The 25,713-nt window shown below is 33.4% G+C and overlaps 1 protein-coding gene across 1 annotated transcript in view; it reads left to right on the top strand.

The window, feature by feature from the left end:
* COL5A2 (collagen type V alpha 2 chain) overlaps positions 1-25,713 on the top strand; it is a 196,607-nt gene that overhangs the window by 82,202 nt on the left and 88,692 nt on the right. The window contains exons 2-6 of the mRNA XM_051986039.1: positions 17,992-18,219; positions 19,724-19,737; positions 22,776-22,808; positions 23,656-23,688; positions 25,608-25,661. Coding sequence (XP_051841999.1) covers positions 17,992-18,219; positions 19,724-19,737; positions 22,776-22,808; positions 23,656-23,688; positions 25,608-25,661 — 362 coding nt within the window. The remainder of the gene's footprint in view (positions 1-17,991; positions 18,220-19,723; positions 19,738-22,775; positions 22,809-23,655; positions 23,689-25,607; positions 25,662-25,713) is intronic.

Raw genomic sequence — 25,713 nt, forward strand, 5'->3', positions numbered from 1 at the left:
GATCATTAAGTGCCACATTTATGAACATTTTTGAGCATATAGCATTTTAAGTGCATAATGGAAACTATTGCAATTTTGAATTTTTTTGTATTCAACTAGGGTTTAGGTATAGGGACCTGACTATGATTTCACAGAAAGAATATGACTTGCTCAGAATCACAGTTAATATGTGTCACAAACTGAACCCAGAGGAATGACTCCTAGGCCAAATTCCATCCCTCTTTTCTTGCTCACTAGATTGTAAATTCCTTGAGGACAAGAATTGTCTATTGCCTCTTCAAATCCCTCAAGTTTATCACACTGCCTGTCACTCAGGAAGTGTTTAATAAATGATTACTAATTGATTATTTACTACTTAAGACTGCTTCTCAGTATACAGCATAGAGGATAAAATAAAGAATGTGAGAGCTGGAATTTATTTTGCAGGTGAAAAAAATTCTTCCCTATCAAACAAAATAACGCCAGCATTAGGTTGAATAAAAGTATAGACTATCCTTGAATTAAAAAAAAAAAAAAAAAGGGAGTAGCTATTTCTTATGCAGCAGAATCTCACTTTTGAACCACAGATAAGTCAATGTCTGCTCTTGCATGTTCCTTTCTTGTTCCTCTGAGCTCTGGCTAATCTCTTCACTGAGCAAAGTAAACAAACACAAGAACTCCATGCCTGAAGGCTCATGGGGAAAATGATCATTCATGTCTTGAAATATTTCCTTTTCCTTTTGGAAGGGAGAATTGGGAGATGGGAGCATAGGTCACTAAAGTCATTACTGTTCTACTACTAACTACCCTATGACCTTGAATCATTCATCAACTCCTCTGTGAAATGTAGAAACTTCACAAGATGAGCTCCAAGGTTTTATCCAGCTCTAAGTTGATGATTTTATGGTATCTTCCACTGGTAATATGATTGTGTAACAAGGAATAAGAGATATAGGATAAAAAGATGGAACTCAGAGCCAGAAAAGCTAGATTCAGATTCTGAGGTCAGATTTAATTCATGAAAATGAGTCTCTGTAATGGGCTGAGGCTTGAGTTGATGCACTGAGGTCCCAAGCACATGAGGCTAAATAGTAATTGGACCATACTCTATTAATATATAAGCTTGGAGAAAGAATGGCCCCTGCCCACTCTTTGTGCAAGTCCTGATGTGTTGTATAGGAAATGACGATTTTGGTGGGTGGAGGCAGGGGAGTAGAAAAGGAAGGGGAAGAAGTGACTTTTGGGATTGCCATTGCAACGACTTTTCTGTTTGTTTCTCTTCTTCTTTTTGCTTTTGCTGAGGCAGTTGGGGTTAAGTGACTTGCCCATGGTCACACAACCAGGGATTGTTAAGTGTCTGAGGCTGGATTTGAACTCAGGTCCTCCTGACTTCAGGACTGGTGCTCTACCCAATGAGCCATCTCTTCCCCTTCCTTTTCCACTCCCCTGTCTCCACCCACCAAAATCGTCATTTCCTATACAACACATCAGGACTTGCACAAAGAGTGGGCAGGGGCCATTCTTTCTCCAAGCTTATATATTAATAGAGTATGGTCCAATTACTATTTAGCCTCATGTGCTTGGGACCTCAGTGCATCAACTCAAGCCTCAGCCCATTACAAGTCTCCATGATTCTAAGCCAAGTACTCCAGCTACTTTCCATTTAACTGCCCACAATTGTAGATCTATGACCCAGTAAATCTATACCTATGTTCAAAAATTGCAAAATTATAAATAATTGTTAATTTACATGATAATTTTCCCTCTCTCTCATAATGAGAGAAGCTAATATTATAGAAAGTACATTGGATCTAGAGCTAGAATTCATGAATTCAAATCCCAACCCTTTCTATGAATTATTTATTACATATATGATATTCAGCAAGTCATTTAATTTCTCAGATCCTCAGTTTCTTTATCTGTAGAATGAATAGCTTAGACTAGATGGTCTCTGAGAAACCTCTAATCATATGAGTCTTTTCAGATAAGACTAATATAGATCTTTAAGATGGTAAAAAAACAAACAAACATATATTTACTTCTGACTTCTGCCAAAGTCATTCTATCTTATCTCTATGAAAATGGTAATAACAACAATAGCTAATATTTAAAGCATTTTAAGGTTTGCAAAGTACTTTCCATAAGTTTAGCTCATTTGGTCCTTACAACAACTTCAAGCTTCTTACAAGCCTCATTTTACAGATTAAGAAACTGGGGCAGCAAAGATTATATAACTTGCACTTGGTCACATAGATAATACTAAAAAAACAAAACAAAAAAAAATTGTGTACCCTTTGCTTTTCTTGCTTTCTAGAGTGTTTGATCTATGCTTTTCTTCTTGTTGTTGAGTCATGTGACCCTTTATGACCCTGTTTTGAGGTTTTCTTTGCAAAGATACTGGAGTTGGTTTGGTGTTTTCTTCTCCAGTTCATTCTACAGATGAGTAAATTGAGGCAAATGGGATTAAATTTCTTGCCAAGGGCAACATAGCTATTAATCTTTGAGCAGATTTGAACTCATGAGATAAATCTTGATTCCTAGTCCAATTCTCTGACCATTGAACCTTTACATATAACAATCCTCGCCTCACCCTTACTGCTACACACCAATCAAATATATAGAAAGTTTTCATGGGTGAAGAGAGCCTAAAGATAGCATTTGAATCCTTGGAGAAGGCAAACATTTTCCAGTGCTCTTAGCCAGAGTGTAGGGAGTAATGAAGCATTTTTGAAAAAAAAAATTAGTTTAACATTTAGAGAAAGAAATGGACACTAAAGTTGAATTTTAAAAGCAGACTGTTGTGGGAGGTCGTAATTGTTGCCTCTCTTTGAAGTTTCTTTTTAAATGTTAACTTTTATGGATTACGGCCAAGATCTTTTTAATATTATCTTTCTGTTAAAATAAGGTAGGAAAAAAAAATACTGCTTACAATGTACAGTTACAGTCAAGCAAGAAGAGTTGGATATCCTGGAGGGGGAAAAAAAATTCATTTCCTGAATCTCAGAAACTAATCCGCAAAGGGAGCTAAATAATGGTTGGTATGTAGTTACTTAAAACATTTATTATCTGGATGCATTAAAATGACTAGAGGCTCATTCTTTTCATGGGGATGGTTTTACCTCATTCATATCCTGTGAAGGATCAGAATGTAAAACTGGACAGTAGTGGAATGTTAAGGAAAGTTTTATAAAATATTAAAAGGGTAATTTTTTTCATGTGGGTACACAAAGATTGGAAAACAGAATCTTGTTTACTGAGGGGGCTAGAGGTACAGAAAGAAAGGCTGTGTTGTGCTAATGTAAAACAAAAAAGTTCCACTTATTTTTAAATTTTGCTCCTAATTCACTTGAATATTCTTCTCAGAGGATGAATATGACTTTACTAAGCAGGGTAGGAAGTTGTGGGAACTTCTTTGGGTTGCAGAGGTACTTCGTAAATGAATTTAGAAACCCAAAAAGCTAGACTGGCAAAAAGAAGTTTATTATTGGCATTGGAAAGTCAGCCTTTGCTAGAAAGACTGAATTCCTTGGTAATAGGTCCTGATAGAGAAGTAAAGCTTCTAGTGGAGGAGTCCTGGCAGACAGAGAGAGAGAGAGAGAGAGAGAGAGAGAGAGAGAGAGAGAGAGAGAGAATATTTCTAGCAGAGAAATCCTGACAGAGAGGTGAATAAGGTCTTGTAAAGGAAATAGGTAAGATAAAGAGGTAAGCTGAAAGAGAATATCATTTCAGTGGGCAGAGAGTTGCAGTTGAGCAAACTTCTTTAGGCCTTCTGCAAGGGGTGAGCCCCAAGTTGCCTCTTTTTATAATTGAAACCTTGGCTAGAAGCTGGGGTGGCTCTTGATGAGGGCTGGGAGCAGTTTGAGTGGGAATCAGAATAGAAAATCTTAGAATTGAATGAGTGTCTCTGGGCTAATTTCCAACTCAATAGGGTTAGGAGTGGTCCTGGACTCAACCAGTCCCACCTAGATGACAGAATGAAAACCACTTTATTTTGATTCCCTGGGGTGGGTCTCTCAGGGGAGAGTTTAGCATTTCCCCCCAAAGTCTGAGAAAGAAAAAGAGTTTCAGGGCTCCCCTTGTCAATATGGCATCATTTATCAACTGTGTTGACTTGGTGTCAGGGCCACCTGACTTTGAAACCAACTTCAGACACAACCTAGCTGTGTAAGTGATCAAATCATGCAAGTACTCCCAGTCTCAGTTTCCTCATAAGTGAAATGGGGATTATAATACCTGTATTCATTTACCTCACAGGGTTGTTCTGCATTATCAAAGGATATTGTGTGTTTAAAGATTTTATAAACCTTAAAATCCATGTAAATATTAGTTATAAATGTCTTCCTTCTTCATAGTCTCTTAGGTAAATTTTAATTTGCTTGGATTTCAAGTTCAATTATGCAGCATTTTTTTCTCCTCAGCCCTCTACAATATAGCCTCTTTCCCCACCATCCTAATAAAGTTTTTGTTTCAAAGATCCCCACTGACATCCTGGCCAAATTGATGATTCCTCCTCAGTTCTCATTCTTAATGATCCTTCCTGCTATGTACTATGAAACTGTGGATGAACCACCTTGTCCTTTACTAAGTACTTATCTCATATTTCCCAGACTCATTGAACATAAGAGGTTGACATGTACTTTGCTCCTCATCACTGACACTTCTGCATAGAAACTTCTGCTACTGTTCTCATTGAACAGCTTTTCCTTCTTTGACATTCTCTGCATTAGCTTTTTCCCCTTATCCTGTAGAATACCCTGTTAGAAAAATGAATTTCACTTGGATTTCTCCAGATATGCTAGATGCATTTTTTTTGCCCTATTTTTTCAGCAATCAAGTCTCCAATTTCCCCTCCCCTGTCTTCCCCCAACCCAAGTTTCAGCTTCCCTTTATGTGTTTCTTTTCCTCAGTAGAATGTAAGCTCATTGAAGGCAGGACCTGTATTGATTTCTTGTACTTGTAAGATGAGAATTACTGAATCACTCAATAAGCATTTATTAAGTGCTTACTTACATGTCAGGTGCTGTGCTAAGCAATGAGGATACAAAGAAAGGCAAAAGTTATTTCCTGCTCTCTGGTAGCTCAAAATCTAATGAAGGGGATAACGTACAGATAACTATTTACAAACATGTTATACAAGTTAATAATCACAGAAGGAGGGCACTGAAATTAAGAGGGATTTGTGAAAGGTTTTCTATAAAAAAGTGAGATTTTAGCTGAGAAGGATGCCAGGAGGCACAGATGGTAAGGGAGAGTGATTGGGGTTCTAGTGGCAGTCAGAGAGTTGTGGGAATCCCCTTTTGGTCAGTGCAGGTCCTTTGTGAAAGAATTCATGAACTTGAAGAGTTTTAGGTGGGAAAAGAGAAGTTTATTGTTGGATGAGAAGCCAGCATTGCTAGAAAGACTGACTTCTTCAGTGGCAAAGACTTGGGACATTCTGCAACGAAGTGAGTTTAGAAATATCCTTTATAGAAAATCCAAGGCTCAGGTTTCAGATTGAAAAGAAAAACAAAGTCTCCAGGCCTCAATCTTCAATTGAATGGAAATCACTTTTTGAAGACTTCTGGAATTTGGAATTTCCTGAAAAGGGTCTGCATCAATGCGGGGTTTGCCTTAGAAAAGCCCAGCCAGGAGGATATGTTCTCATAGATTCTCTGGAGTCTGGGGGGGGTCAATCAAAGGAGACAGAATTTCAGAGTGTTATTTTTACAGATCAAAAGGGAACATAGTTTCACACCCTTGTCAAGAGAATTTCAGTCCTTTGTGAAGGTTGTAAAAATGCCTGCAGGTGATTTTTTGAGTATCAAGGAAGCCAATGTCATAATATTGTTATTACTATATTGTTTGGTCATTTTTCAGTTGTATCTGACTCTTTGTGATCCCATGTGGGATTTATTTGGCAAAGATACTGGAGTAATTTGCCATTCCTCCCACCCCATCCCCAGTTCATTTTACAGATGGGGAAACTTAGGCAAATAAGATAATGTGAAGTGCCTAGGGTCACCCAGCTCCTAAATGTCCAAGACCAATTTTGAACTTGGGTCTTCCTGACTCTGGTTACAATGCTCTATCCATTGTGCCACCTGGATGCCCCATTTCTGGAATACCCCAAACTAAGGATTGGCAATAAGATTGAGTGAATGAATTTACTATCCTTTCAAAAAAAAAAAAAAAAAGAAGTGAAAATATATTCCACCCACACTTATCATTAGTACTTTTATGTGCTAGACTGGTATACTATGCATTGGGGATGCAATTTAAAAAAAAATAATCTCTTGGGGACTTATATTTTATCAGAGTTTGCCTCCATACTGTAATTCATCCACTTTAAATACTCAGAGGAAAGTTAGGTGGTGCAATGAACAAACTGCTGGGCCTGGAATCTGAAAGACTGGAGTTGAAATTTGGCCTCAGACATTTGCCATTTGTATGATCCTGGGCTAGTACTTAACCCTGTTGACCTCAGTTTCCTCATCTGTAAAATGATCTAGAAAAGGAAATAACAAACCACTGCAATATCTTTGCCAAGAAAATCCCAAATGGGGTCATGAAGGATCTGACAGGAATGAAAAAAATGATTAAACAACAACACTCTCAATATGATTATTTCTCATGCTGCTTATTAGATAAAGTGATATTTATATGTATTTCCTCAAAACAACAACAAAAAATTTGATGTTTGCTTCTTTATAATACAGTTTTAGGGTTGGTACCACTAAGCCACCATCCTTTACATTTTTTTTCATCAGTTCTCTTGATGCTCTTGACCTTTTGTTCTTCCAGATGAATTTTATTATTGTTTTCAAGTTCTATAAAATAATTTTTTGGCTGTTTCATTAGTATAGCATTGAACAAGTAGATCAATTTAGGCAGAATTGTCATTTTTATTATATTAGCTCGGCCTAACCTTGAGTAATTGATATTTTTCCACTTGTTTAATTCTGACTTTATTTGTGTAAGAAGTGTTTTATAACTGTGTTCATATAGTTCTTGGGTTTGTCTTGGTAGGTGGATATCCAAATAGTTTATTTTGTCTATAGTGATTTTAAATGGAATTTCTATTTTTATCTCTTGCTACTGAGCTTTGACAGTAATATATAGAAATGCTGATGATTTGTGTGTTTATTTTATACCCTGCAACTTTGCTAAAGCTGTTATTTGTTTTGAGCATGTTTTTGGATGATTTTCTAGGATTCTTAAGTATATCATCATATCATCTGAGAAGAGTAATAGTTTTATTTTCTCATTGCTAACTCTAATTTCTTTAATTTCTTTTTTTCTTATTGCTAAAGTTAACATTTCTTGTACAATTTTGAATAATAGGGTGACAATGGGCATCCTTGTTTTACCCCTGATCTTATTGGAAATGCATCCAGCTTCTCTCCATTACAAATAATTCTTGCTGTTGGTTTTAAATAGATACTGCTTATTATTTTAAGGAAAGCTCCCTTTAAGAGATTATATTGTTAGACATACATTTTAGAAAAGTCATTTTGGCTGTTGTATGCAGGATGTATTTGAGTGAAGAGAGACCTATTAGCCAGTAGAGGTGATGGAGTTGGAAACTAGGATGGTGACTATATGTATAGAGAAATGAACCTATTTGACAAATGTTAGAGAGAAAGAAATCACAAAATTTGTCAAGTGATTGAATATGTAGGGACAGAGGTGTTAAGAATATCACTGGGGTTGGGAAATTTTTTCTCTAGAAGTAAGGTGACAACTCTATTTCTAATTTGCAATCTTATGAATGGAAAAATAACTCACTTGTCATAAGTTTCATGATGTCAAATTGGAGAAATGAAATATCCAAGAAATTATCTAACTTTCATACACCAGTTTCTAGAATGTGAAATCAGTTATAAAGTTATGTGAAATTATCATAAAGAATCTTTTGAACGGATTTTATATATGACAATATACAACTTGATATACCAAGCTATCATAATTAATGTATTACATATTATTACATATTCTTTAAGAGACCTCTTTTCTACTATACTTTAGATAGAATTATGTTCCATTACCAAATAGAACTAAAAATGAGACACTGGAAATTCCATTCCTTAAAATAGATGAAATCCTTTTGCACACAACATAGCATTTGTAGTTTTGCATAATTCCTATTAAACTAATTGCAATCCAAATTCTGGAAATATAACTGTAAAAGAGCAACTACAACAACAAAAAAATTAAAGTGTAGGGGTTTATTTTGGTTTGTTTTTTACTAATTTATCTAGGCTTTATTAATGATAGCAATGCATATTCTTATTGCACTTCAGCAAATAACTTTCTTCCAAACTCTGGGACATAAGTTATGTAAAATAATCTCTCCATTTAGCCTCTGCAGACCTAATTTTTAATCTGTAAAATCAGGAGGTGATTGAACAAGATGGTCTTTAAGTTCTGTTTCAATTCTGAATCTATGATGCCCTGAGAACAGAGTATGGAACAATAATACAAAATGGTGTGGATGTAAATAAGTGAAAGAATATACTCAATATACAGAATTCCTATTATATCATGCAAATGACATGATGGATCAGCTGCACAAAATAAGGTATCCGCAATTGAAGACTCAGTATGTAGAATAGTTGTATTAATTACTGTGATGACCGAGTATTTAAAATCAGCTGGAGTCAGGAATTCAGGTTAAGGGAAAAATCTTCAATCTTTATTCTCAGTAGAGGTGAGGGAGGATTGCGATAACAATATGGGCAGCTGCGACAGGAAGCCAGCTAGCAGAGGGGGATTGAAGATGAAGGGCTGTCACAATAGCAATGCGAGCAGCTGTGTCAAGACACAAGCCAGCAGTCTCTCTTTCCACTTCCCTCTCCTCCCCCTTGCCTCCACCCATCAAAAACGTTATTTCCTATACAACACACCAGGACTTGCACAAAAAGTGGGCGGGGGCCATTCTTTCTCCAAGCATATATTTTAATAGAGTATGATCCAATTACTATTTAGCCTCACATGCTTGGGACCTCAATGCATCAACTCAAGCCTCAGCCCATTACAAATTACATGCTAAATTACCTTTTGTTGATACCAGTTTTCTCTTTGTGGTGATTGTTTTTACACACTAAAAGAAATCCAGAACTTTTTATTACCAATTTGGGGATCTTGTACATTTCACATATTCTGTCCACACTCTTTGTATTGGGCTATGCTGGTATTTTACAATCAGCTCACCAAATGCCTGTAAGAAGTTCATACATTTTAAAATTTAATCTATATTATTAAGACTTATTTTTTTTTTATTAAAGCCTTTTATTTTCAAAACATATGCATGGATAATTTTTCAACATTAACCCTTGAAAAACCTTGTGTTCCAATTTTTCCCTCCTTTCCCCCACCCGTTCCCCTAGACAGCTAGTAATCCAATATATTTTAAACATGGTAAAAATATATGTTAAATCCAATATATGTGTATATATATATATATATATATATATATATATACACATATATATATGTATATATATATATTCATACAATTATCTTGCTATACAAGAAAAATCAAATCAAAAAAGAAAAAAATGAGAAAGAAAATAAAATGCAAGCCAAAAAAAACAACAACAAAACGAGTGAAAATGCTATGTTGTGATCCACACTCAGTTCCCACAGTCCTCTCTCTGAATGTAGATGGCTCTCTTCATCACAAGATCATTGGAACTGACCAGAATCATCTCATTGTTAAAAAGAGCCATATTAATCAGAATTGATCAACATATAATCTTCTTGTTGTTGTGTACAATGATCTCCTTGTTCTGTTCATTTCACTTAGCATTAGTTCATTTAAATCTTTCCAGACCTCTCTGAAATCATTCTACTGATTGTTTCTTATAGAATAATAATATTCCACAACTATTAAGACTTTATTAAGTTTAGACAATCAATAAAACAACAAGTTAAGTCCTGATTTGTAATATTTCAATTTCCAAATTATAAATACTCTCAATGGAAACTTAACAATCAAGTAGCTCGGTCCAAACTGTCTCAAACACATCCTTGTTTTCACATTATGAGTGCTCAAAAACATTCACTAACTCAATGAATACATGAATAAGGACACTGGTATCTCTTTGTCATAGTAATTCACTTTGTGAGATGGATTTTAACAATAGTTTAAGGAATTATACCAGTTTTTATCAACAATTTATACATAAAGAATGTACCTCTTTATAGTATATGGTTATGGTTCCTTTTGGTCACTGCTGCACATACAATGGGTGCTAAATAATATTTCTGATTAATTTTTAAATGATGTGAGGCATCTTATTTTTCCAACATTTATTTGAAGAGATTATTTAAAAAAGTTTGAACTCTTTTTAGTTTTGTAAACTACAAAATATGCACTATGATATTAACTGGCATGATAAAGTTATATAAGTTCAGTTAAAATTAAACAATTTCATATAAAAACAAGTGATATGAATTGAATATTATCTTATTTTCATCAGATATTCTCTTTATTTTTCCCTTTAAATGAAGCTAATGAGCTTTCAGACTTTAACCATTTATTCTTTTGAGGGAACTTTCATCTTTGGTTTTCTTTATTCTTTTGTTAAATCCAAATACTCTATTTTACTCAAGAGTAGGCCAATACTTTTGAATGTGATGAAGGCTGACTGAAACAAGAAAAAAAGACATTCTTTGTTATTGGCCCCCTCAAGACTTTTTTCCTTGTCTTTTTTTTTCCTTCCTAGTAAGTTCAGAAGTTTTCCAAATGAATAGCTTTGCTGTTTGTCTAAACAAGTCATTAATGTCACTTTTCATTGAAAGAAAAAAAATCCTTATATTTCTCTAAGTATCTCAGGCTCTTGCACCTTATTTTGAAATGGAATTTCTGTTGTGTTTTGGATTTTAAATTTCTTACTGAATAAGACAGGGTATTTAACATTATGAATCTGTGTTACAGGAAATGGATGTGACTATGAAAACTAAACTTGTTAGATTTAGGATCTGAAATGTGTTAATTGTCTCAAACACTGTTTAGTGAGACAGTAAGAGGAAAAGTGGAGGGTTATAAAATTTAAATTCTTTAGGAGTATTCCATATCAGGAATGCCAAAAAGAATATCCATAAAAATCCTGCTTGGCTCTCTTTCTGACATTTTAATGTTGACAAAGCATCAAAGTAAATTGAATTAATTCAGCTCTCTAAGTATATCTGGATGACATAAAATTAGATGAGTGAGGCATTTATGACTCTATTATGAGAAGTCTGGTGCAGTTTTTGTTGTTGTTTTTTGTACGTGTGAGCAATAAAGGGGATCCAGAATAATGAAATGATTCCAGTGAGAATCCCTAGTGTCTTTCTTTACATTTTTGAATGCTTAGGTAATTCTCAGAATAAGGTTAGCTTACATTTTTTAATCACGAGACTAATTTTTAAAAAATAATTTCTAGTAAGAAATATTTAAAGCTAAGAAAGATGATGAAGCTTAACACAATGGTATTAATTCTCTTAAAGAAATTAGAAACATTCTTAGTAAAATATTAGGAAATAATATTTGATAAAGTATTTAGTATAAAAGCACTAACAAGATATGTGAGTTGTAAAGTTAGCTGATAATAGAGTAATATAATGTTTCAGCAAGGCTGTTGCAGAACCTTGTGGGCAGACTGAATTTTGTGATAAAGTCAGAATGAAGTCTGATCTTTCTGTATAGCCTGACAAAGAATGAAGAGTCAGGTTAAGTTGCTTGAAAGGACAAAACATTCTGAGAAAGAAGCCAAAATGTAGAGAGAAAAATTGGTTTTAAAAGTATATCATACTCTAAAATTCCTTTTTGATCAGTTTTTAAGCACTTTTACAATGATATGCAATCTCATACAGATATAATATTTTGCTATATGGTATTCTAGAAGATTCTATTCTAGAATAAATATTAGTAATAACTTGGTTGTCACACTAGGCATTATTTTTGAAGTCTTATTGACTTGTCATTAACCAGTTCATGTGAAGAAGTAGCCTCAAAATCTCTAGCTTGGCTAATTTTTAGATATGCAGTAGTAAATTAGTCAGTATATACTCTCATTTAAAACTCCTAATTCAATTTAGAACTTAAAATAAAGTTCCTTTTATTCTTTAGATGTGCCAAAATGATTTCATCATCTAAAATTCTCTTTGTACATACATGTCTTTCTATGTTTCTCAAAGGAGAATTCTAAACTTAATCAAAAAGACTTATATTCAACTGTGTTTTTAAACATCGTTGTGCCTCATTGTGATGATTTTTGCCCATTACGAAAGCCATGTATTTTTGAGATGAATAATTGACAGTAATTTGAGACTTGTTAGGACAGATTGTTAACATTTTAGAACTGGTTTTGAGATTGTATACTATTGAATTTCAAAGTTTATAGAAATACAAGCCATGCTCAGCTCTTTTCATAGTTTGTTTTACCGGGTATTACAGACAATTTTAATTTAGACTTTAGAGACAAGGGTGCTGTGATAACATGCTTTGGGTGTGATTGTCAGAACTTCTAACAATTTTTGGATAGACATGTTAAATAATATATATGGAAGTTTTATCTTGAGTTTATAACTAGTCAGTTGCATATGTGTGTGTGTGTGTGTGTGTGTGTGTGTATGTATATGTATATATATATATAGTCATTGCTCTTAGGTGCTTAAATAACCTAAACTAAGCATTGGCATCTAAAAGAATAATCAGTGGTTTAGCAAAATGAGAATCAGTGAGTGGCTATCACTGGACTAGTAATTAACTAGAGGCATAGTTTGGTTCATTGTAAAAAACCTCAGCTTTAGTTAGAAAAATTGTATTCAAATTCTAGCTCTGCTATTTCCTATATGTATAACTTTGTAAAGTTTAACTCCTCTTGGCCTTGGATTTCGTGCTCTATATTTTGCCACTGGATCCAGATGTCTCTGGAGGGGAATGCTAGGCAGGTGATTTTGTACAACCCTCCCTCACTTAAATCCAATTCACTTGCATATCATGCCATCACTTCCCTGATGTCATGGTCCTCTTTCAGAATGAAGGACAAGTAGCAACCTCATCTGTAAAATGAGGGATTAAAATAGAATAGATGACTTCTACATTTCTTTCAGCCAGAAATCCAAGATAAGATATCTTATGTCCTTTGATATATTGTGTGCTTAACACTTTGCTACAATTGTGAAGCACAAAATAAATAATAACTCTTACATCTTCCTTAAAAGGAGAGGAGATATAATTATTAGGGATTCCCAGACTAAAAAAAGGACTATATACACACACACACACACACACACACACCACACACACACACACACACACACACATAATCCTAATTCTCTAAAGGTGGTGTTTTATGTGTTTTTAGGAGTATATAACCTTGATAAATGGTGTTTTTTTGTTTTATGATTCAAGGAAGACAGATTTTATACCAAAAGAGTCATCAATTCACAAAAGAATGGCTGCTTTTCCCTTTTGTTAGGGGGAAATTTGGACCTTGATATTGTTGGTGGTAGTGATAGGATTTGTTTGATTAGGGGGTTACAGAGTCCCTTGTTTACCTAATGGAGCTCATAGCTAGAACCTCCTTCTGTGTGAAGAGATGGAAAATTTGACTATATATGTCCTAGGTCAAACTGTTCATTGAGCTGTTTCATAATCAGGAACTAGGTCGAAAGTTGTCAAATGCTCTTCCCTTCTGTAATATTCACACACAGACAACACAGAACTAAAATGACAAAAGATGGTCTGAGTGCACCAAATTGGCTATTGGACTAAGAGCCATTAAAAAAAAAATTGATATAAAATTGAAAATACTGTTTTAAATTTAAAATACTCTGTGTGTGCGTGTGTGTGTGCGTGTGTGTGTGTGTGTGTGTGTATGTGTTTGAGCCCTTTGTTACCCAACCTCACTCCACTTCTTCCCAAATAATTAAATAAATAAGTAGCTGCAACATGGACAGTTCTCTGTGAGAAGTCCCAAGTATAAGGAAAGTTACATAAAAAGGACAACAGGCTCAGGGTGTGGCCTCCTCTGGGTGCTCCCATTTGTTGATCACTTGTGTAGTTATTGCTGGTTGATGGATTTTGTCTGCCACCTAGTGATGAGCAACTGAATATAAAAACTAAGACTAGAAGAAAGTAAAAATGAAACTCTTAAGAAATTATACAGAATACAGCACAATGGAGTCATTTCCAAAGAAAACTTGGTCAGAGAAGACAGCACTCATATCTAAGATAGCAATGCCAGCACAGCTGTGGTAATGATTCATAATGGTTTGGATTGATTAATTGGAAGATTGTATGAGGATAAAATAATCACATAACAGCCTAAAAAATTTTAACATTCTTGAGACTTCCTCCCCTTACAAAAAGTTCATAAGCCTACAAAAATTTAAACTTATGAAACTTTTACTCATCTATTTCATGTTCGCAGGTATTATTACATCTAAAAGAATAACATTAGCCTAAAATATAGTATAATATTATTGTTCAGGAGGCATATTTCATACTTTATATATTTTTCTTTATCCAATCTAATACTTAAACTTTAAAAAAAAATTCTAGTCTTCTGAGAATTTGTGTGGGTAATGTAGGGTTCAGACACTGAAGGGGATAATAATAAATCTTTAAATATACAGTGTCAGGAACATCATAAATACTGCTTATTGATTGATTCTATATATTGCTTTCAAAGCTTATTTACTTTTTTTTTTTGGGGGGGGGGGCAAGGCAGACTTGGGTTAAGTGCCTTGCCCTGGGTCACATTGCTAGTAAGTATCAAGTATCTGAGATGACATTTGAATTCAGGTTCTCCTAAAAACCAACAACTTTTCTGAGCGGTGCAATGGACTTGCCCAGGGTCACATGGTCAATAAGCAGAACTCACACCCAGTTATTCTTGATTCTTGGGCCAGGTCTCAATCCATGCTGGGCTGTGATAGTGGATGAAAAAGATAACCTCGCCATTGGAGGCATGGATATTTTAAAACATGTGACAATCATGACACGTTCTATTCTTTCTAACCACAGTTTCTTTGTATATAAATTTATTCAAAAACGAGCAAAAGGTGTTTAACATATATTTGTGCTACCTGCAGTGGAGGGAGAAAGGGAAGGAGCAAGGAGAAGAAAAAAGAGTTCTGGAGCCCAGAAGTAGCCTAACATCTCTGCTATTCAAGTTCATTCCAAACAAACTTTTCCTTTTCCTTTTACATCCAAATGTCTAATCTCAGGGCAAAAAGGACTGAAATGATATTCAGACTATTCTCTACCATTAGCATTTGAAGAAAAAAAATCATTGACCCAAATGACTCTCCTAGTGATCTTCCAAAGCCCTTAACATCATATAGAAAAAAAAAAAAAAAGAAAATTGAATATGGAGTCTCATGGTCCAGATTTGAATCCTCATTCAGCTACTTTTTACCTAAGTGATCTTAGGAAAGAGACTTTATTTCTTTGTTCTCAGTGCTTTCATTGGTAAAATAAGGTGGATAATCCTTAAAGGTTCCTTGCAGGCCTTTGGTTCCATGGCTATGGTCCCATGAACTCCACAGGTTTACACAAGATAGTATTAGCTAGTATTTATGAAGCAATTTAAGATTTTCAAAGTGCTTTAGCTATGATAGTACGTTTGATCCTCATAAGCATGCCAGGAAGTAGGTCCTATTATCCCCATTTTGTAGATGAGAAAACTTAGGCTGGCAAAGTTGTGACTTACTCGGTGTCACAAAACTAATGTGTCTGAGTTAAGATTTTAATTCATCTTCCTGATTCTAAACCCAGAAATAAATGAAACAGAGTTAGAGTGAAAGAACAAAGGGAGAAGAAGAGAAAGAGAGAAAGAGAGAGAGAGAGAGAGAGGGAGAGAGAAAGAGAAAGAGAAAGAGAGAGACAGAGAGATGAGACAGAGACACACACAGAGAGAGACAGAAACAGACAGAGAGACAGAGAGAGAGAGAGAGAGAGAGAGAGAGAGAGAGAGAGAGAGAGACATAAAAATATTCATTTTTCTCAAATGGCCCAGAAATAATGATAGACAAGGAGGAGGCTATGTCATACCTTTTGCCTTTCATTATCTTTAATTTGACATTTATTTTTCTTTTTTCTTCCCCCTTTTCCACTGCACCAACTAGCTGCTTCTTGCTTACTTTATTAAAAAATGAAATTGAAACTGTGATTTCAATGATGTAGGGTATTCCCAATGAACAACTTCCTTTATTCTTTGCCCCCTCTTGTTTATTCTTTCTTATAGCTTTAGATTTGCAGGTCTTAACACACTCAGTACACTGCCAACCTCTTTAGGATAGGGGCTATAGGACATAATTTTCTCTAGTTACTTTTCTTGTTTGGAACCTAGTAATACTGATAGCACTTGTTGAATTGTATTGAATTGAACACATTATTAGATCTGTGGATCCAGAAACAAAACTTAGATTGACTGAAACGCTAGTACACCAAGACTTTCAGGACAATCTCTATTGTAGTACAAGTTTTTAAAATTGTGCTTGACTTCAGGTTAAACTTAAGGAAAATATTTAACAGAGATCATATGCCGATTTGTTATATTGCTTTGAACTTGTTTTTCCTTCATGAAAATATGACTTTGAAATAAACAAGGTGAAAATTTATAGAATGAGTCCTTCTCTTATTATGATTTAAGAGAAAATCTTGTTTTAGGTCACAACTCAGCATTAGATTCAGCTATTCCTGATTGTATGATTCAAAGTCCTTCTTACTATGCCTCTGTAATGTGGAGGAAAGTAGGATTTTGAAAACTCTGCCACTGAAGTGCTAACAGGTCTCACCTGTCTGTCATTGTATCATTGGGCAACAACTCCTTAATTTGGGGACAACTTGGTTGAGGTCAGATAAGCTCCTCATCATAAGGTTGATCATCAAGTGGTAATTTTTAGTCACAGTAACTTATTAAATTTTCAACTATAGTAGAAAGAGGACTTTAGTCTTCATTGGTATAAGACTTATCCACAGCTTGGGTGGGGAGGGGGGAAGCCTAAATTCTTGCACTATTTAAATCTGCTTAAAAAGACTAGAGCAACTAGGTGGGAAACTGGATAGAATGCCACATCTGAAATAAAGAAAATTCATCTTTGTTAGCTCAAATATGGCCTCATTTAGTAGCTGTGTGACTCTCGGAAAGTAACTTAATTAGGTTTGCTTCAATTCCTCATTGGTAAAATGAGTTAGAGAAAGAAATGGCAAATCATTCCTGTGTCTTTGCCATGAAAACTCCACGAGGAATCAAATGGGCCTTAAACAATTGAACAACGCCATCACCACCAAACAATTTAGCTAGATTGTCAACATTAGTCAATGTGTTTCTTTATCTTATTTGATCTATTCCATTAGCCACTTGGAAGTTCTTAAATTCACAATTTGTACTGTAGATTTTATTACTTTTTTGGAGAAGTTAATTGGGGTTGTGACTTGCCCAGGGTCACAGCTAGTAATATTAAGTGTCTGATTTCAGATTTGAACTCAGATCCTCCTGCCTTAAGGGCTGGTGCTCTATCCTACCCCATCTAGCTGCCCCATATTGTTTATATTACAGAGGTCACCACGTAATGACAGAATGTTTATGACGCTCATCTTGAAATTGTCTACATTGCACTCTTTTCGACATCATTTCATATTAATTTTTAGAACTCTGCTGATTTTTTCCTGAATTGTTCTTTCCATATCTTTTAAAATCTGCCTCAAAATTTCTATTTCTTTTTGGTCATTCTTTTTCTCTTTGTCCTCCAAAGATTTAGGTACTCTGTTTGTTTACTCTTCATATATTTTTATTACTATTTTCTGTTTTTTAATTACTTTAATTTCCTAGCTATATTTCTTCTTCTCCTTTTTTCTTTTTTCTTCATCATCATCATCATCATCGTCATCATCATCATCATCTAATTCTTCTTCTTCTAATATGTCATATATTGCACACTTGGAGAATGTTGTTGACAGACTTTACTTATAATTATCTCAGGATACAGAAACTTCAAAGTATCAATAACATCCCCCATTCTTTTTTTTCCTAGATGGATATGATGAAGAAATAGCCTGCACACAGAATGGTCAGATGTACTTGAACAGAGATATTTGGAAACCAGCCCCTTGTCAGATCTGTGTCTGTGATAATGGAGCCATTCTTTGTGACCAGATCCAGTGCCAGGAAGTGTTAGATTGTGCAGATCCAATTACTCCTTCTGGAGAGTGCTGTCCTGTCTGTCCAAATACAGCTGGTGGTGGCAATAATCCCAGTTTTGGTAAGAATGCCAGAAATTTGCTATTTTACCCAGAGGGTTGATTAACATTGTCTATCATTAGAAGTTATACAGGCTCAATTCATCAGACTTGGACTTTGGGATTCCTCATATTTCACTTTGAAGAAGATGGGAAGGGAATAGGAGTAGCCCAAGATTGCAAAACAATTTACCAAGACCTTAAGAGAAAGTCCAACCCTGATGTTATATTCTCTTTAAGAAATAATTACTTGTTGCCATAGTTGTGATGGAATCATCTGAAATTTCATAACAATAGGGGACGTAGACATTGTCTAGGAAGTCTATTAGTGATATGGAATCAGCTCAACCAGATTTCCATAGTACATGAATTTATTTGCCAACTATGCCATCTCTTGCCCCATTTCTAGGATATGAACGATAAAGGAGCTATTTTTATATAAACATCCCTCAAATCCCATGTATTACACTAAGAAATACTCCAGACTCTTTAAATATTTAGGTAATTGTAGCAATGAGGAAACATAGCTTTTAAGATGAGATAGGAGTGAATTTTGAAGAAGAAATGTGGTACATGAAAAAGTACGTACATTAGGAAAAAAACTTAAATATGTTTATCAGGTTTTGTGCATATGAAAATTTTAGAGACAAGTGTGTATCTGAAAATAAGGTGGTTTGTGATTTATATGTAGTCTTTGTAATAGAATAAAATTAAAAGTGTGAGTTGTAGAATTTAGAAATAAAAAATCCACCCATTTGAAAAGTTGGTATATGTGAAGTTGATTAGATTTACTCTGCCCGGTCTCAGAGGGTGGAGTCATGCCATTAGATGGAAGTTATAAGGAAATATAATTTAACTTCATATAAATAACTTTCTAACAATTAAAAAAATTGAATATTATATTAGCAGGAAGTTCTCACCATAGATCAAGTAGAGTCTGTATGATTATTTACCAGGGAGACTTGTCAAAAATAAAAAGGCTCAGGTAGAAAGGATATTAGAAAAATGAATGAATCCTAAGGCCATCTTTGGCTGTAAATCTCTGATCTCATCTAACTCTTAAGACTCTGTGAAAAGTGTTTTATATAATTATAGATCTTATAAATTGACAACAATAAATTTATATAAACTTTATGAAGCTTTTTACAAAAGAAAATTCTAAATGTATGTACATTATTAATGAATAGTTCATTTCATAAATTTTATTTCTATTTCCATAAATTTAGTAATGATCATATAAGCATTATTTAATAATTAGCTCAATAATACTGGGTGTTTCAAAAGTATTAATATTTTGCACTACTTTGAAACATTTATCTAGTCATAAGCATGTTTATTAATTCCTGCTTTTGATGATGAAAGTCTTGATTTCATTGAATTTTTGCCCACAACTTCAAACTGTTGCATAGTTGACATAGATTTTAAAAAAGATTATTAGGGAATACAGCATTTATAAGTATTCAAAAATAAGTATTTTCAATATTAATATTAATAATAAATAATACATCTGTGTCTTTCTTTTTATAGGTAGAGGAAGAAAGGTAAGTTCATGTTTACTTTGAATTTTATTCATACTAGTCTATAGCCATGCTAAGGATTTTTTATGAAGTATTATGCAAATATTAGTTCTTAGAATTATTATAATTATTCCTCTTTCTATCATAGTTAATATGCCATCCAGCCAGATAGAATTATTTTCCCATTATTAGAATTAAGGAAATTCATTTCTATTTAATTATTTATTGAGCACAGCGAGTGAGTAATAAATAACTTGTACATGATTATTACCTTTTAACTAATAATGTAAAAAAAAAATCACCTGTGTTTTCACTTTGCTTAGAAAAAGAAAATGTCACATGAACAAATCACCAAAGAATAGTAATTAATGATTCAAATTTTATTAAATGATACAGCATAACCAAAATTGTTGTAGAGACTGGACTGTGATCCTTTTTCAAGTGGATGAAGAGAATACTACCATGAAATTCACCTTGTTTCTACTATCTGATTCTCCAAATACTATTATCTATCAGTATAGAATTAAGTTAAATTTATAAAAATAAGAGCCATTCCACAATAGATAAATGGTCAGAGGATATAATAAGGCAGTTTTTTGAAGAATAAATCAAAGCTATCTGTACTCATATAAAATGCTCTAAATTGCTATTGACTAGAAAAAAGCAAGTTAAAACAACTCTGAGGTAGCACCTCACACCTATCAGAAATGACAAGCGCTGGAGAAGACGTTCGAATGAACTGCTGGTAAGAGTAGTGAACTGGTCCAACCATTATGGAGAACAATTTGGAACTGTGTCCAAAGGCACTGTTCATATGCCTTTGTGAACATAGAGCTATTCATATTCTTTGACCCAGCAAAACCACTACTAGGTAAATATTCTGAAGAGAACAAAGAAAACGGAAAAAGACCTATATGTACAAAAATATCTGCAGCAGCTCTTTTTCTGGTGTTAAAGAATTGGAAACTGAAAAGATGCTAATCAATTGGGGAATCTCAAACTTAGAACAAGTTGGAGCATATAATTGTGATGCAGTGCTTTGTGTTAAAAGAAATGATGAAGGAGGTAATTTCAGAAAAACATGTCAAGACCTATGTGAACTGACACCAAGTGAAATGAAAAGAAATGAGAGTTCATTATGCATGGTAATAGCAATGTTATGGTGATCATCATGAACCCAATTGGGATTTTCTTGGCAAAGATAAAGAAGTAGTTTGTTATTTTCTTCTCCAGCTCTTTTTATGAGAAAACTGAGTCAAATATAGTTAAATGACTTAACCAGGGTCCCACAGCTAGTAAGTATCTGAGGCCAGATTTAAATTTATGAAGATGAATCTTCCTGATTGCCAGACCAATACTCCACCACTTAGCTCCCTATAAATGATGATCTACCATGAAAAACTTGGCTACTTTAATCAATACAATTTTTAAAGGACCCGTAATGAAAAAAAGAGAGAACTGATTAACTCTGAGACCAATCTGAAATAAAATTTTTCTCACTTTTTAAATATTTCATACTTTAAAAAATATGACTAATATGGAAATATGCTTTGCATGATTTCACCTGTGTGGTTGGTATCACATTGCTTGCTTTCAAAATAAGTTTGGGAAGGGGTTGGAAAGAGGAAGACAATTTAGAACTCAAAACTTATTGAGAAAAAAAGGATCATTGAAAATAAATAAATAATACATTTAAAAATTTTTTGAAGACAGCTATTCTGTCTCCCCACAATTCCCACGATTCACCGTAATCCTGAAGGATTTTTTATACTCTCTGTTCTCTATTCTGTATTTGTCTTAATTATAAAATTTTCATCCCTTGTCCCTAAGCTATTCTCCATCATTTAATCTTGTCCCTTCTATGGGATCATATTCAAAAATCATCAGGCATTCTGAATTATATTTGCTATATTTGCTGGAGTAAAATTTAGAGATTTTATGAATATGTTCTCTATTCCTTTACTCAGTTTATTATTACAATTATTGTTTGAAATATATTTCAGAAGTAGCCTTTTTACTGTTCTCCCCTTTCACACTTCCTCCACTATGGTTCCTACCATTCTCCTTTATAGACCCCATTCTGTTATTCAGAAACCACAATTATGTGTGGTTTACAACTGTTTAACATACAATATAGTTTTGATTTTATGTACACAGGCTGCCTCTGAGAATATAATGTGTGAATACAATAATTTACTGAAAGCAATTTCTAGTATATCTATCATATCCACCATTAAAGAAAATTAAATGAGTTTAGTATGATTTAGTTTTCCAAAACCCATGCTATTTTCTCCCCTTTCCGTTATACTATTATAGTTTGTTACTTACTAATTGATTGATAGCTTGTTCTAGGTTCATGTGAGGTACTGAGATTAAATTCACTAATCTGAAACCATAAGGACTTTCCAATTTGCTTTTTAAAAAGATGGCACATTTTCCCCATTCAGTTCTTAGAAATTTTTTAGGTAATTCATTCTATCTCAGCTTAATGATCTCAGTACTATGGCAAGAACTGTAACTTTCTTAAATAGCTTGAGTATATTAATCAAATATTAATGATTAAATTTAGTCTTTTTTTCTGAAATTTTTAATCGTTAATTATTTCTTTCCCTATTATAATATGGCTTTCCATGTCTTTCATTGAATTGTAGACCTTTTTACTTGATCTTGAACTTCTCAAGGGACTATGTAATTTTTCATTTTTGCCTGTCTAGTACTTATGACAGTCTCATATATAAGAGCCATTTAATTATAATGAATTGAATTGAGTTGACACTTCTTCTTGCTAATAAGAACTATTTCCTATAAGCTCATCTTTGTAAAGACATAAATTAAGAAGGCACTGAAAAATTTCACCCCTTGATAATCTTCATAATCAATGGCTGCCCATTGATGTGTGCTAGAGAAATGAAAGATCAATACCCAACGTCTAGTTAGCTACACATAAAATTTTGTTATCCCATTTCCCCATTTCTATGTGGTATGTTAGGTATCATATAGTCTTAAAAACATCATTTGGTAAGGCTGCTCATTAATGTTAATTTAAAATTTTTTCCCTATAGGGACAAAAAGGAGAACCTGGATTAGTTCCAGTTGTAAGTATTTATCTTCTTTCCCTGTCTAACAGTTTATAGAATTAAATATTTTTGATAGAGACCATGTACAAATTAATTCTTGAGTTGAGAAATACTAATCCAACTCTATGTAAGTAGTTAAAGAAATTTGAACAACAACTTTGGAGTTCATTTGTTAATGACATTTGAATAAAAATAATGTCCTTGACTTTTTACTCAACTTTATCAAAGGACTAAAATATGGCATTTGAAAAATTAATTTTACTTCATAATTATTTAGGAAACTTTGAGTGGTCTCACGCATGTAAGAATGATGCTGTGATGATAACTCTACCATCCAGAAAGAAAAGTGAAAAAAAAAGGTTTATTAATTAAAATAAACAGAAATGAAAATGTCTGTGATGCTGATAAAATTCTCAGAGAATATATTTACATTTTAAAGTAATTTAAAATATGATGGCATTTCCCTCTGATGGAATAAGAGAGACTTGTTCATATCACATGAAATAAGAATGATAAATTATACATTTATTGCTCAGATGTCCTTTCTAAATATTCACAGACATTAAATAAGCAAATGAGTTTTTATCATTGTCTGGGGGATGCTGATATGCTTATAGTGAGTCACAAAATGCTAGTGGTTCATATAAAATTTCTTACTAGGCTAATCTTTGAATTCTTGATTGTTTTTGATAATTGATGTGATTTAGATAAAAATAATAGAAAAATACAACACTTTAATTGGATCATAGTCTATCAAGAAGATGGTCAGTGTAGTCCTCATTAATTTTCTCCAAAGAACATCACTATTATTCTTAGACTTGAAGGGAAAAAAAATAACTTGTCTTTTATTGATCATTTTGTTTAGGTAACTGGAATCCGAGGTCGCCCAGGACCAGCTGTAAGTATTATATTCTTTGAAGAATTTTGTGACTGAAAGAATATTATATTTAGGAGAATATGGTAAAATTTAAAGAAAATGGATCCAAAGAATCTGAAATCTAAAGCAAATTCAGAAACAAAAAAAATTCCCAAGTTAGTTGTTCTGAATATTTCTCAAAAAGTTGTTTTTTTTTTTTTTGAGAAGGAATTTTATCAAAATAAATAGAACAAAAGTTTATTTTGTAATAATTTATATCTTGAAAGATCAAGATGTGTCAGTTGATGCAGTTCATCTGCACGTACTTGAGATAGAAGAATGAAAATGATTTCAAAGTAAAATTATAACATCTGCTTACAATTTTTGTATCTTAAGTGATTTTACACAGATATGAAATATTACAATAAAATTGCCCAAAATGTTAAAAATAATTCTTATATCACTTAACACAAATCGACATGCCTGATCCTTTGACTATTAATAATCCTGTTTTGTTAATGGAATTGTAGTGAGTAATTAGAGGACAAAAATGAAAAATACAGTGTAATTTCCTGGTGTTTCTGATTGAGATTATTAATTGGTTAATGATCCATGTATAGTACCTTTAAGGAACAAAAGAATCTAAGAAGAACACATTTTTAATTAAGCATGGCAAGACTGCTATGAATTTAGCTTTAAATCATCATCTGTGTCCCATATATACCAAGATTTTAAACACACATAGCACCCCAACCCAAAACAAAGCATGACAGAGAAATCAAGTAAATTAGCTTTAGTGAATTATGGATCTAGGGTAGTCTAATCCATTCATTCCGAAACCTCTATTTTTAACTAGTTCTGCATTTTGAACTTAATGTGTTCACGACCTGATTTATTGTGAAACTTTTGTTCTCAAGTGGTTCTAAACTTCAAATGAAATGTATATTATAGAAAAAGGTGAAAATGAAGAATTTTTTTTTCTAAAAGTCAAAATTTCCAAGATTTTTGCTGCTTTCTTCAAAAGTCATATACCTGCCCTACTTAGGAGAAACTGAATTTTAAAAAATATTTATTAGGCATATCTTGAATAACTTCCATTAAAGTTCTTTTCTGAAATTTCATCCTGGTTTGAAGGTGTTCTTGGGTTCTCAACAAACAGCTCAGTACACGCTTGGGATAGTCCTGTTAGAATGAATAAATTCCATGGCTTAATTTCTGCTGTGAGGAGCAGTTTACATATACTTGCAAATGCTCATGAACAGATAGTTTCGTTTGACAGTAGAAGATTAGGTGAGAATTCCATGGAATTATCTTCTAAACTATGAGCTTAAAGGGAATATCCACATAAATGAAGTCATGAATCTACAACTACTTTTGAAAAAGAAACACAAACTATGGAAAGTGAAATGGGCATTCTATCCACAAATAAGTGATAAAGTTTGATAAACTACTTACAAAAATTTTGAATATCTGTAAGTCATCAGTTGGCTATATACTTTTGTAATTGTCCCATTTCTTTCTTTGGGAATTTGACTAACTCCACTTTGATGTGTGTCTGGTAGACAGCAGACAGCAGACAGCAGTGAAAGTTTGTACTTTTCATTTTCTCTAATTTTTAAGGTTTACATCTCAAGTTGTATGCTCAGAATGTAACAGTGGTAAAATATGTTAATATTTTTGGTGTTTTTATTTATTTTGTGATTATATGAATAGTAACATTGGTTCTGAGAATTTTTTTATTATAAAAGATATTTGGAACATCCTTCAGAAATTATGGACTACATCACATACACCTAGTTTTATTTTCTATATTTTGAAAATTAAAGAAATGCTTTTTTCAGTTTTTTCTTTTTTTCTTACATCAATTTCTTACAATTACATTTTAATTTTTATCTTTGCATTGATGCATAAATTGGATATGTTGCCATAAGACACATCATTTTTTTTTATTTTGTAATTAGGGACCTCCAGGATCTCAAGGCCCAAGAGGAGAACGAGGCCCTAAAGGAAGACCTGTAAGTTATTAAGACTGCCCTCATAGAAATATTCCTTGCCAGGTACATCTAC

This window comes from Antechinus flavipes, chromosome 3, assembly GCF_016432865.1.
Source record: "Antechinus flavipes isolate AdamAnt ecotype Samford, QLD, Australia chromosome 3, AdamAnt_v2, whole genome shotgun sequence".
NCBI classification, from domain to species: domain Eukaryota; kingdom Metazoa; phylum Chordata; class Mammalia; order Dasyuromorphia; family Dasyuridae; genus Antechinus; species Antechinus flavipes.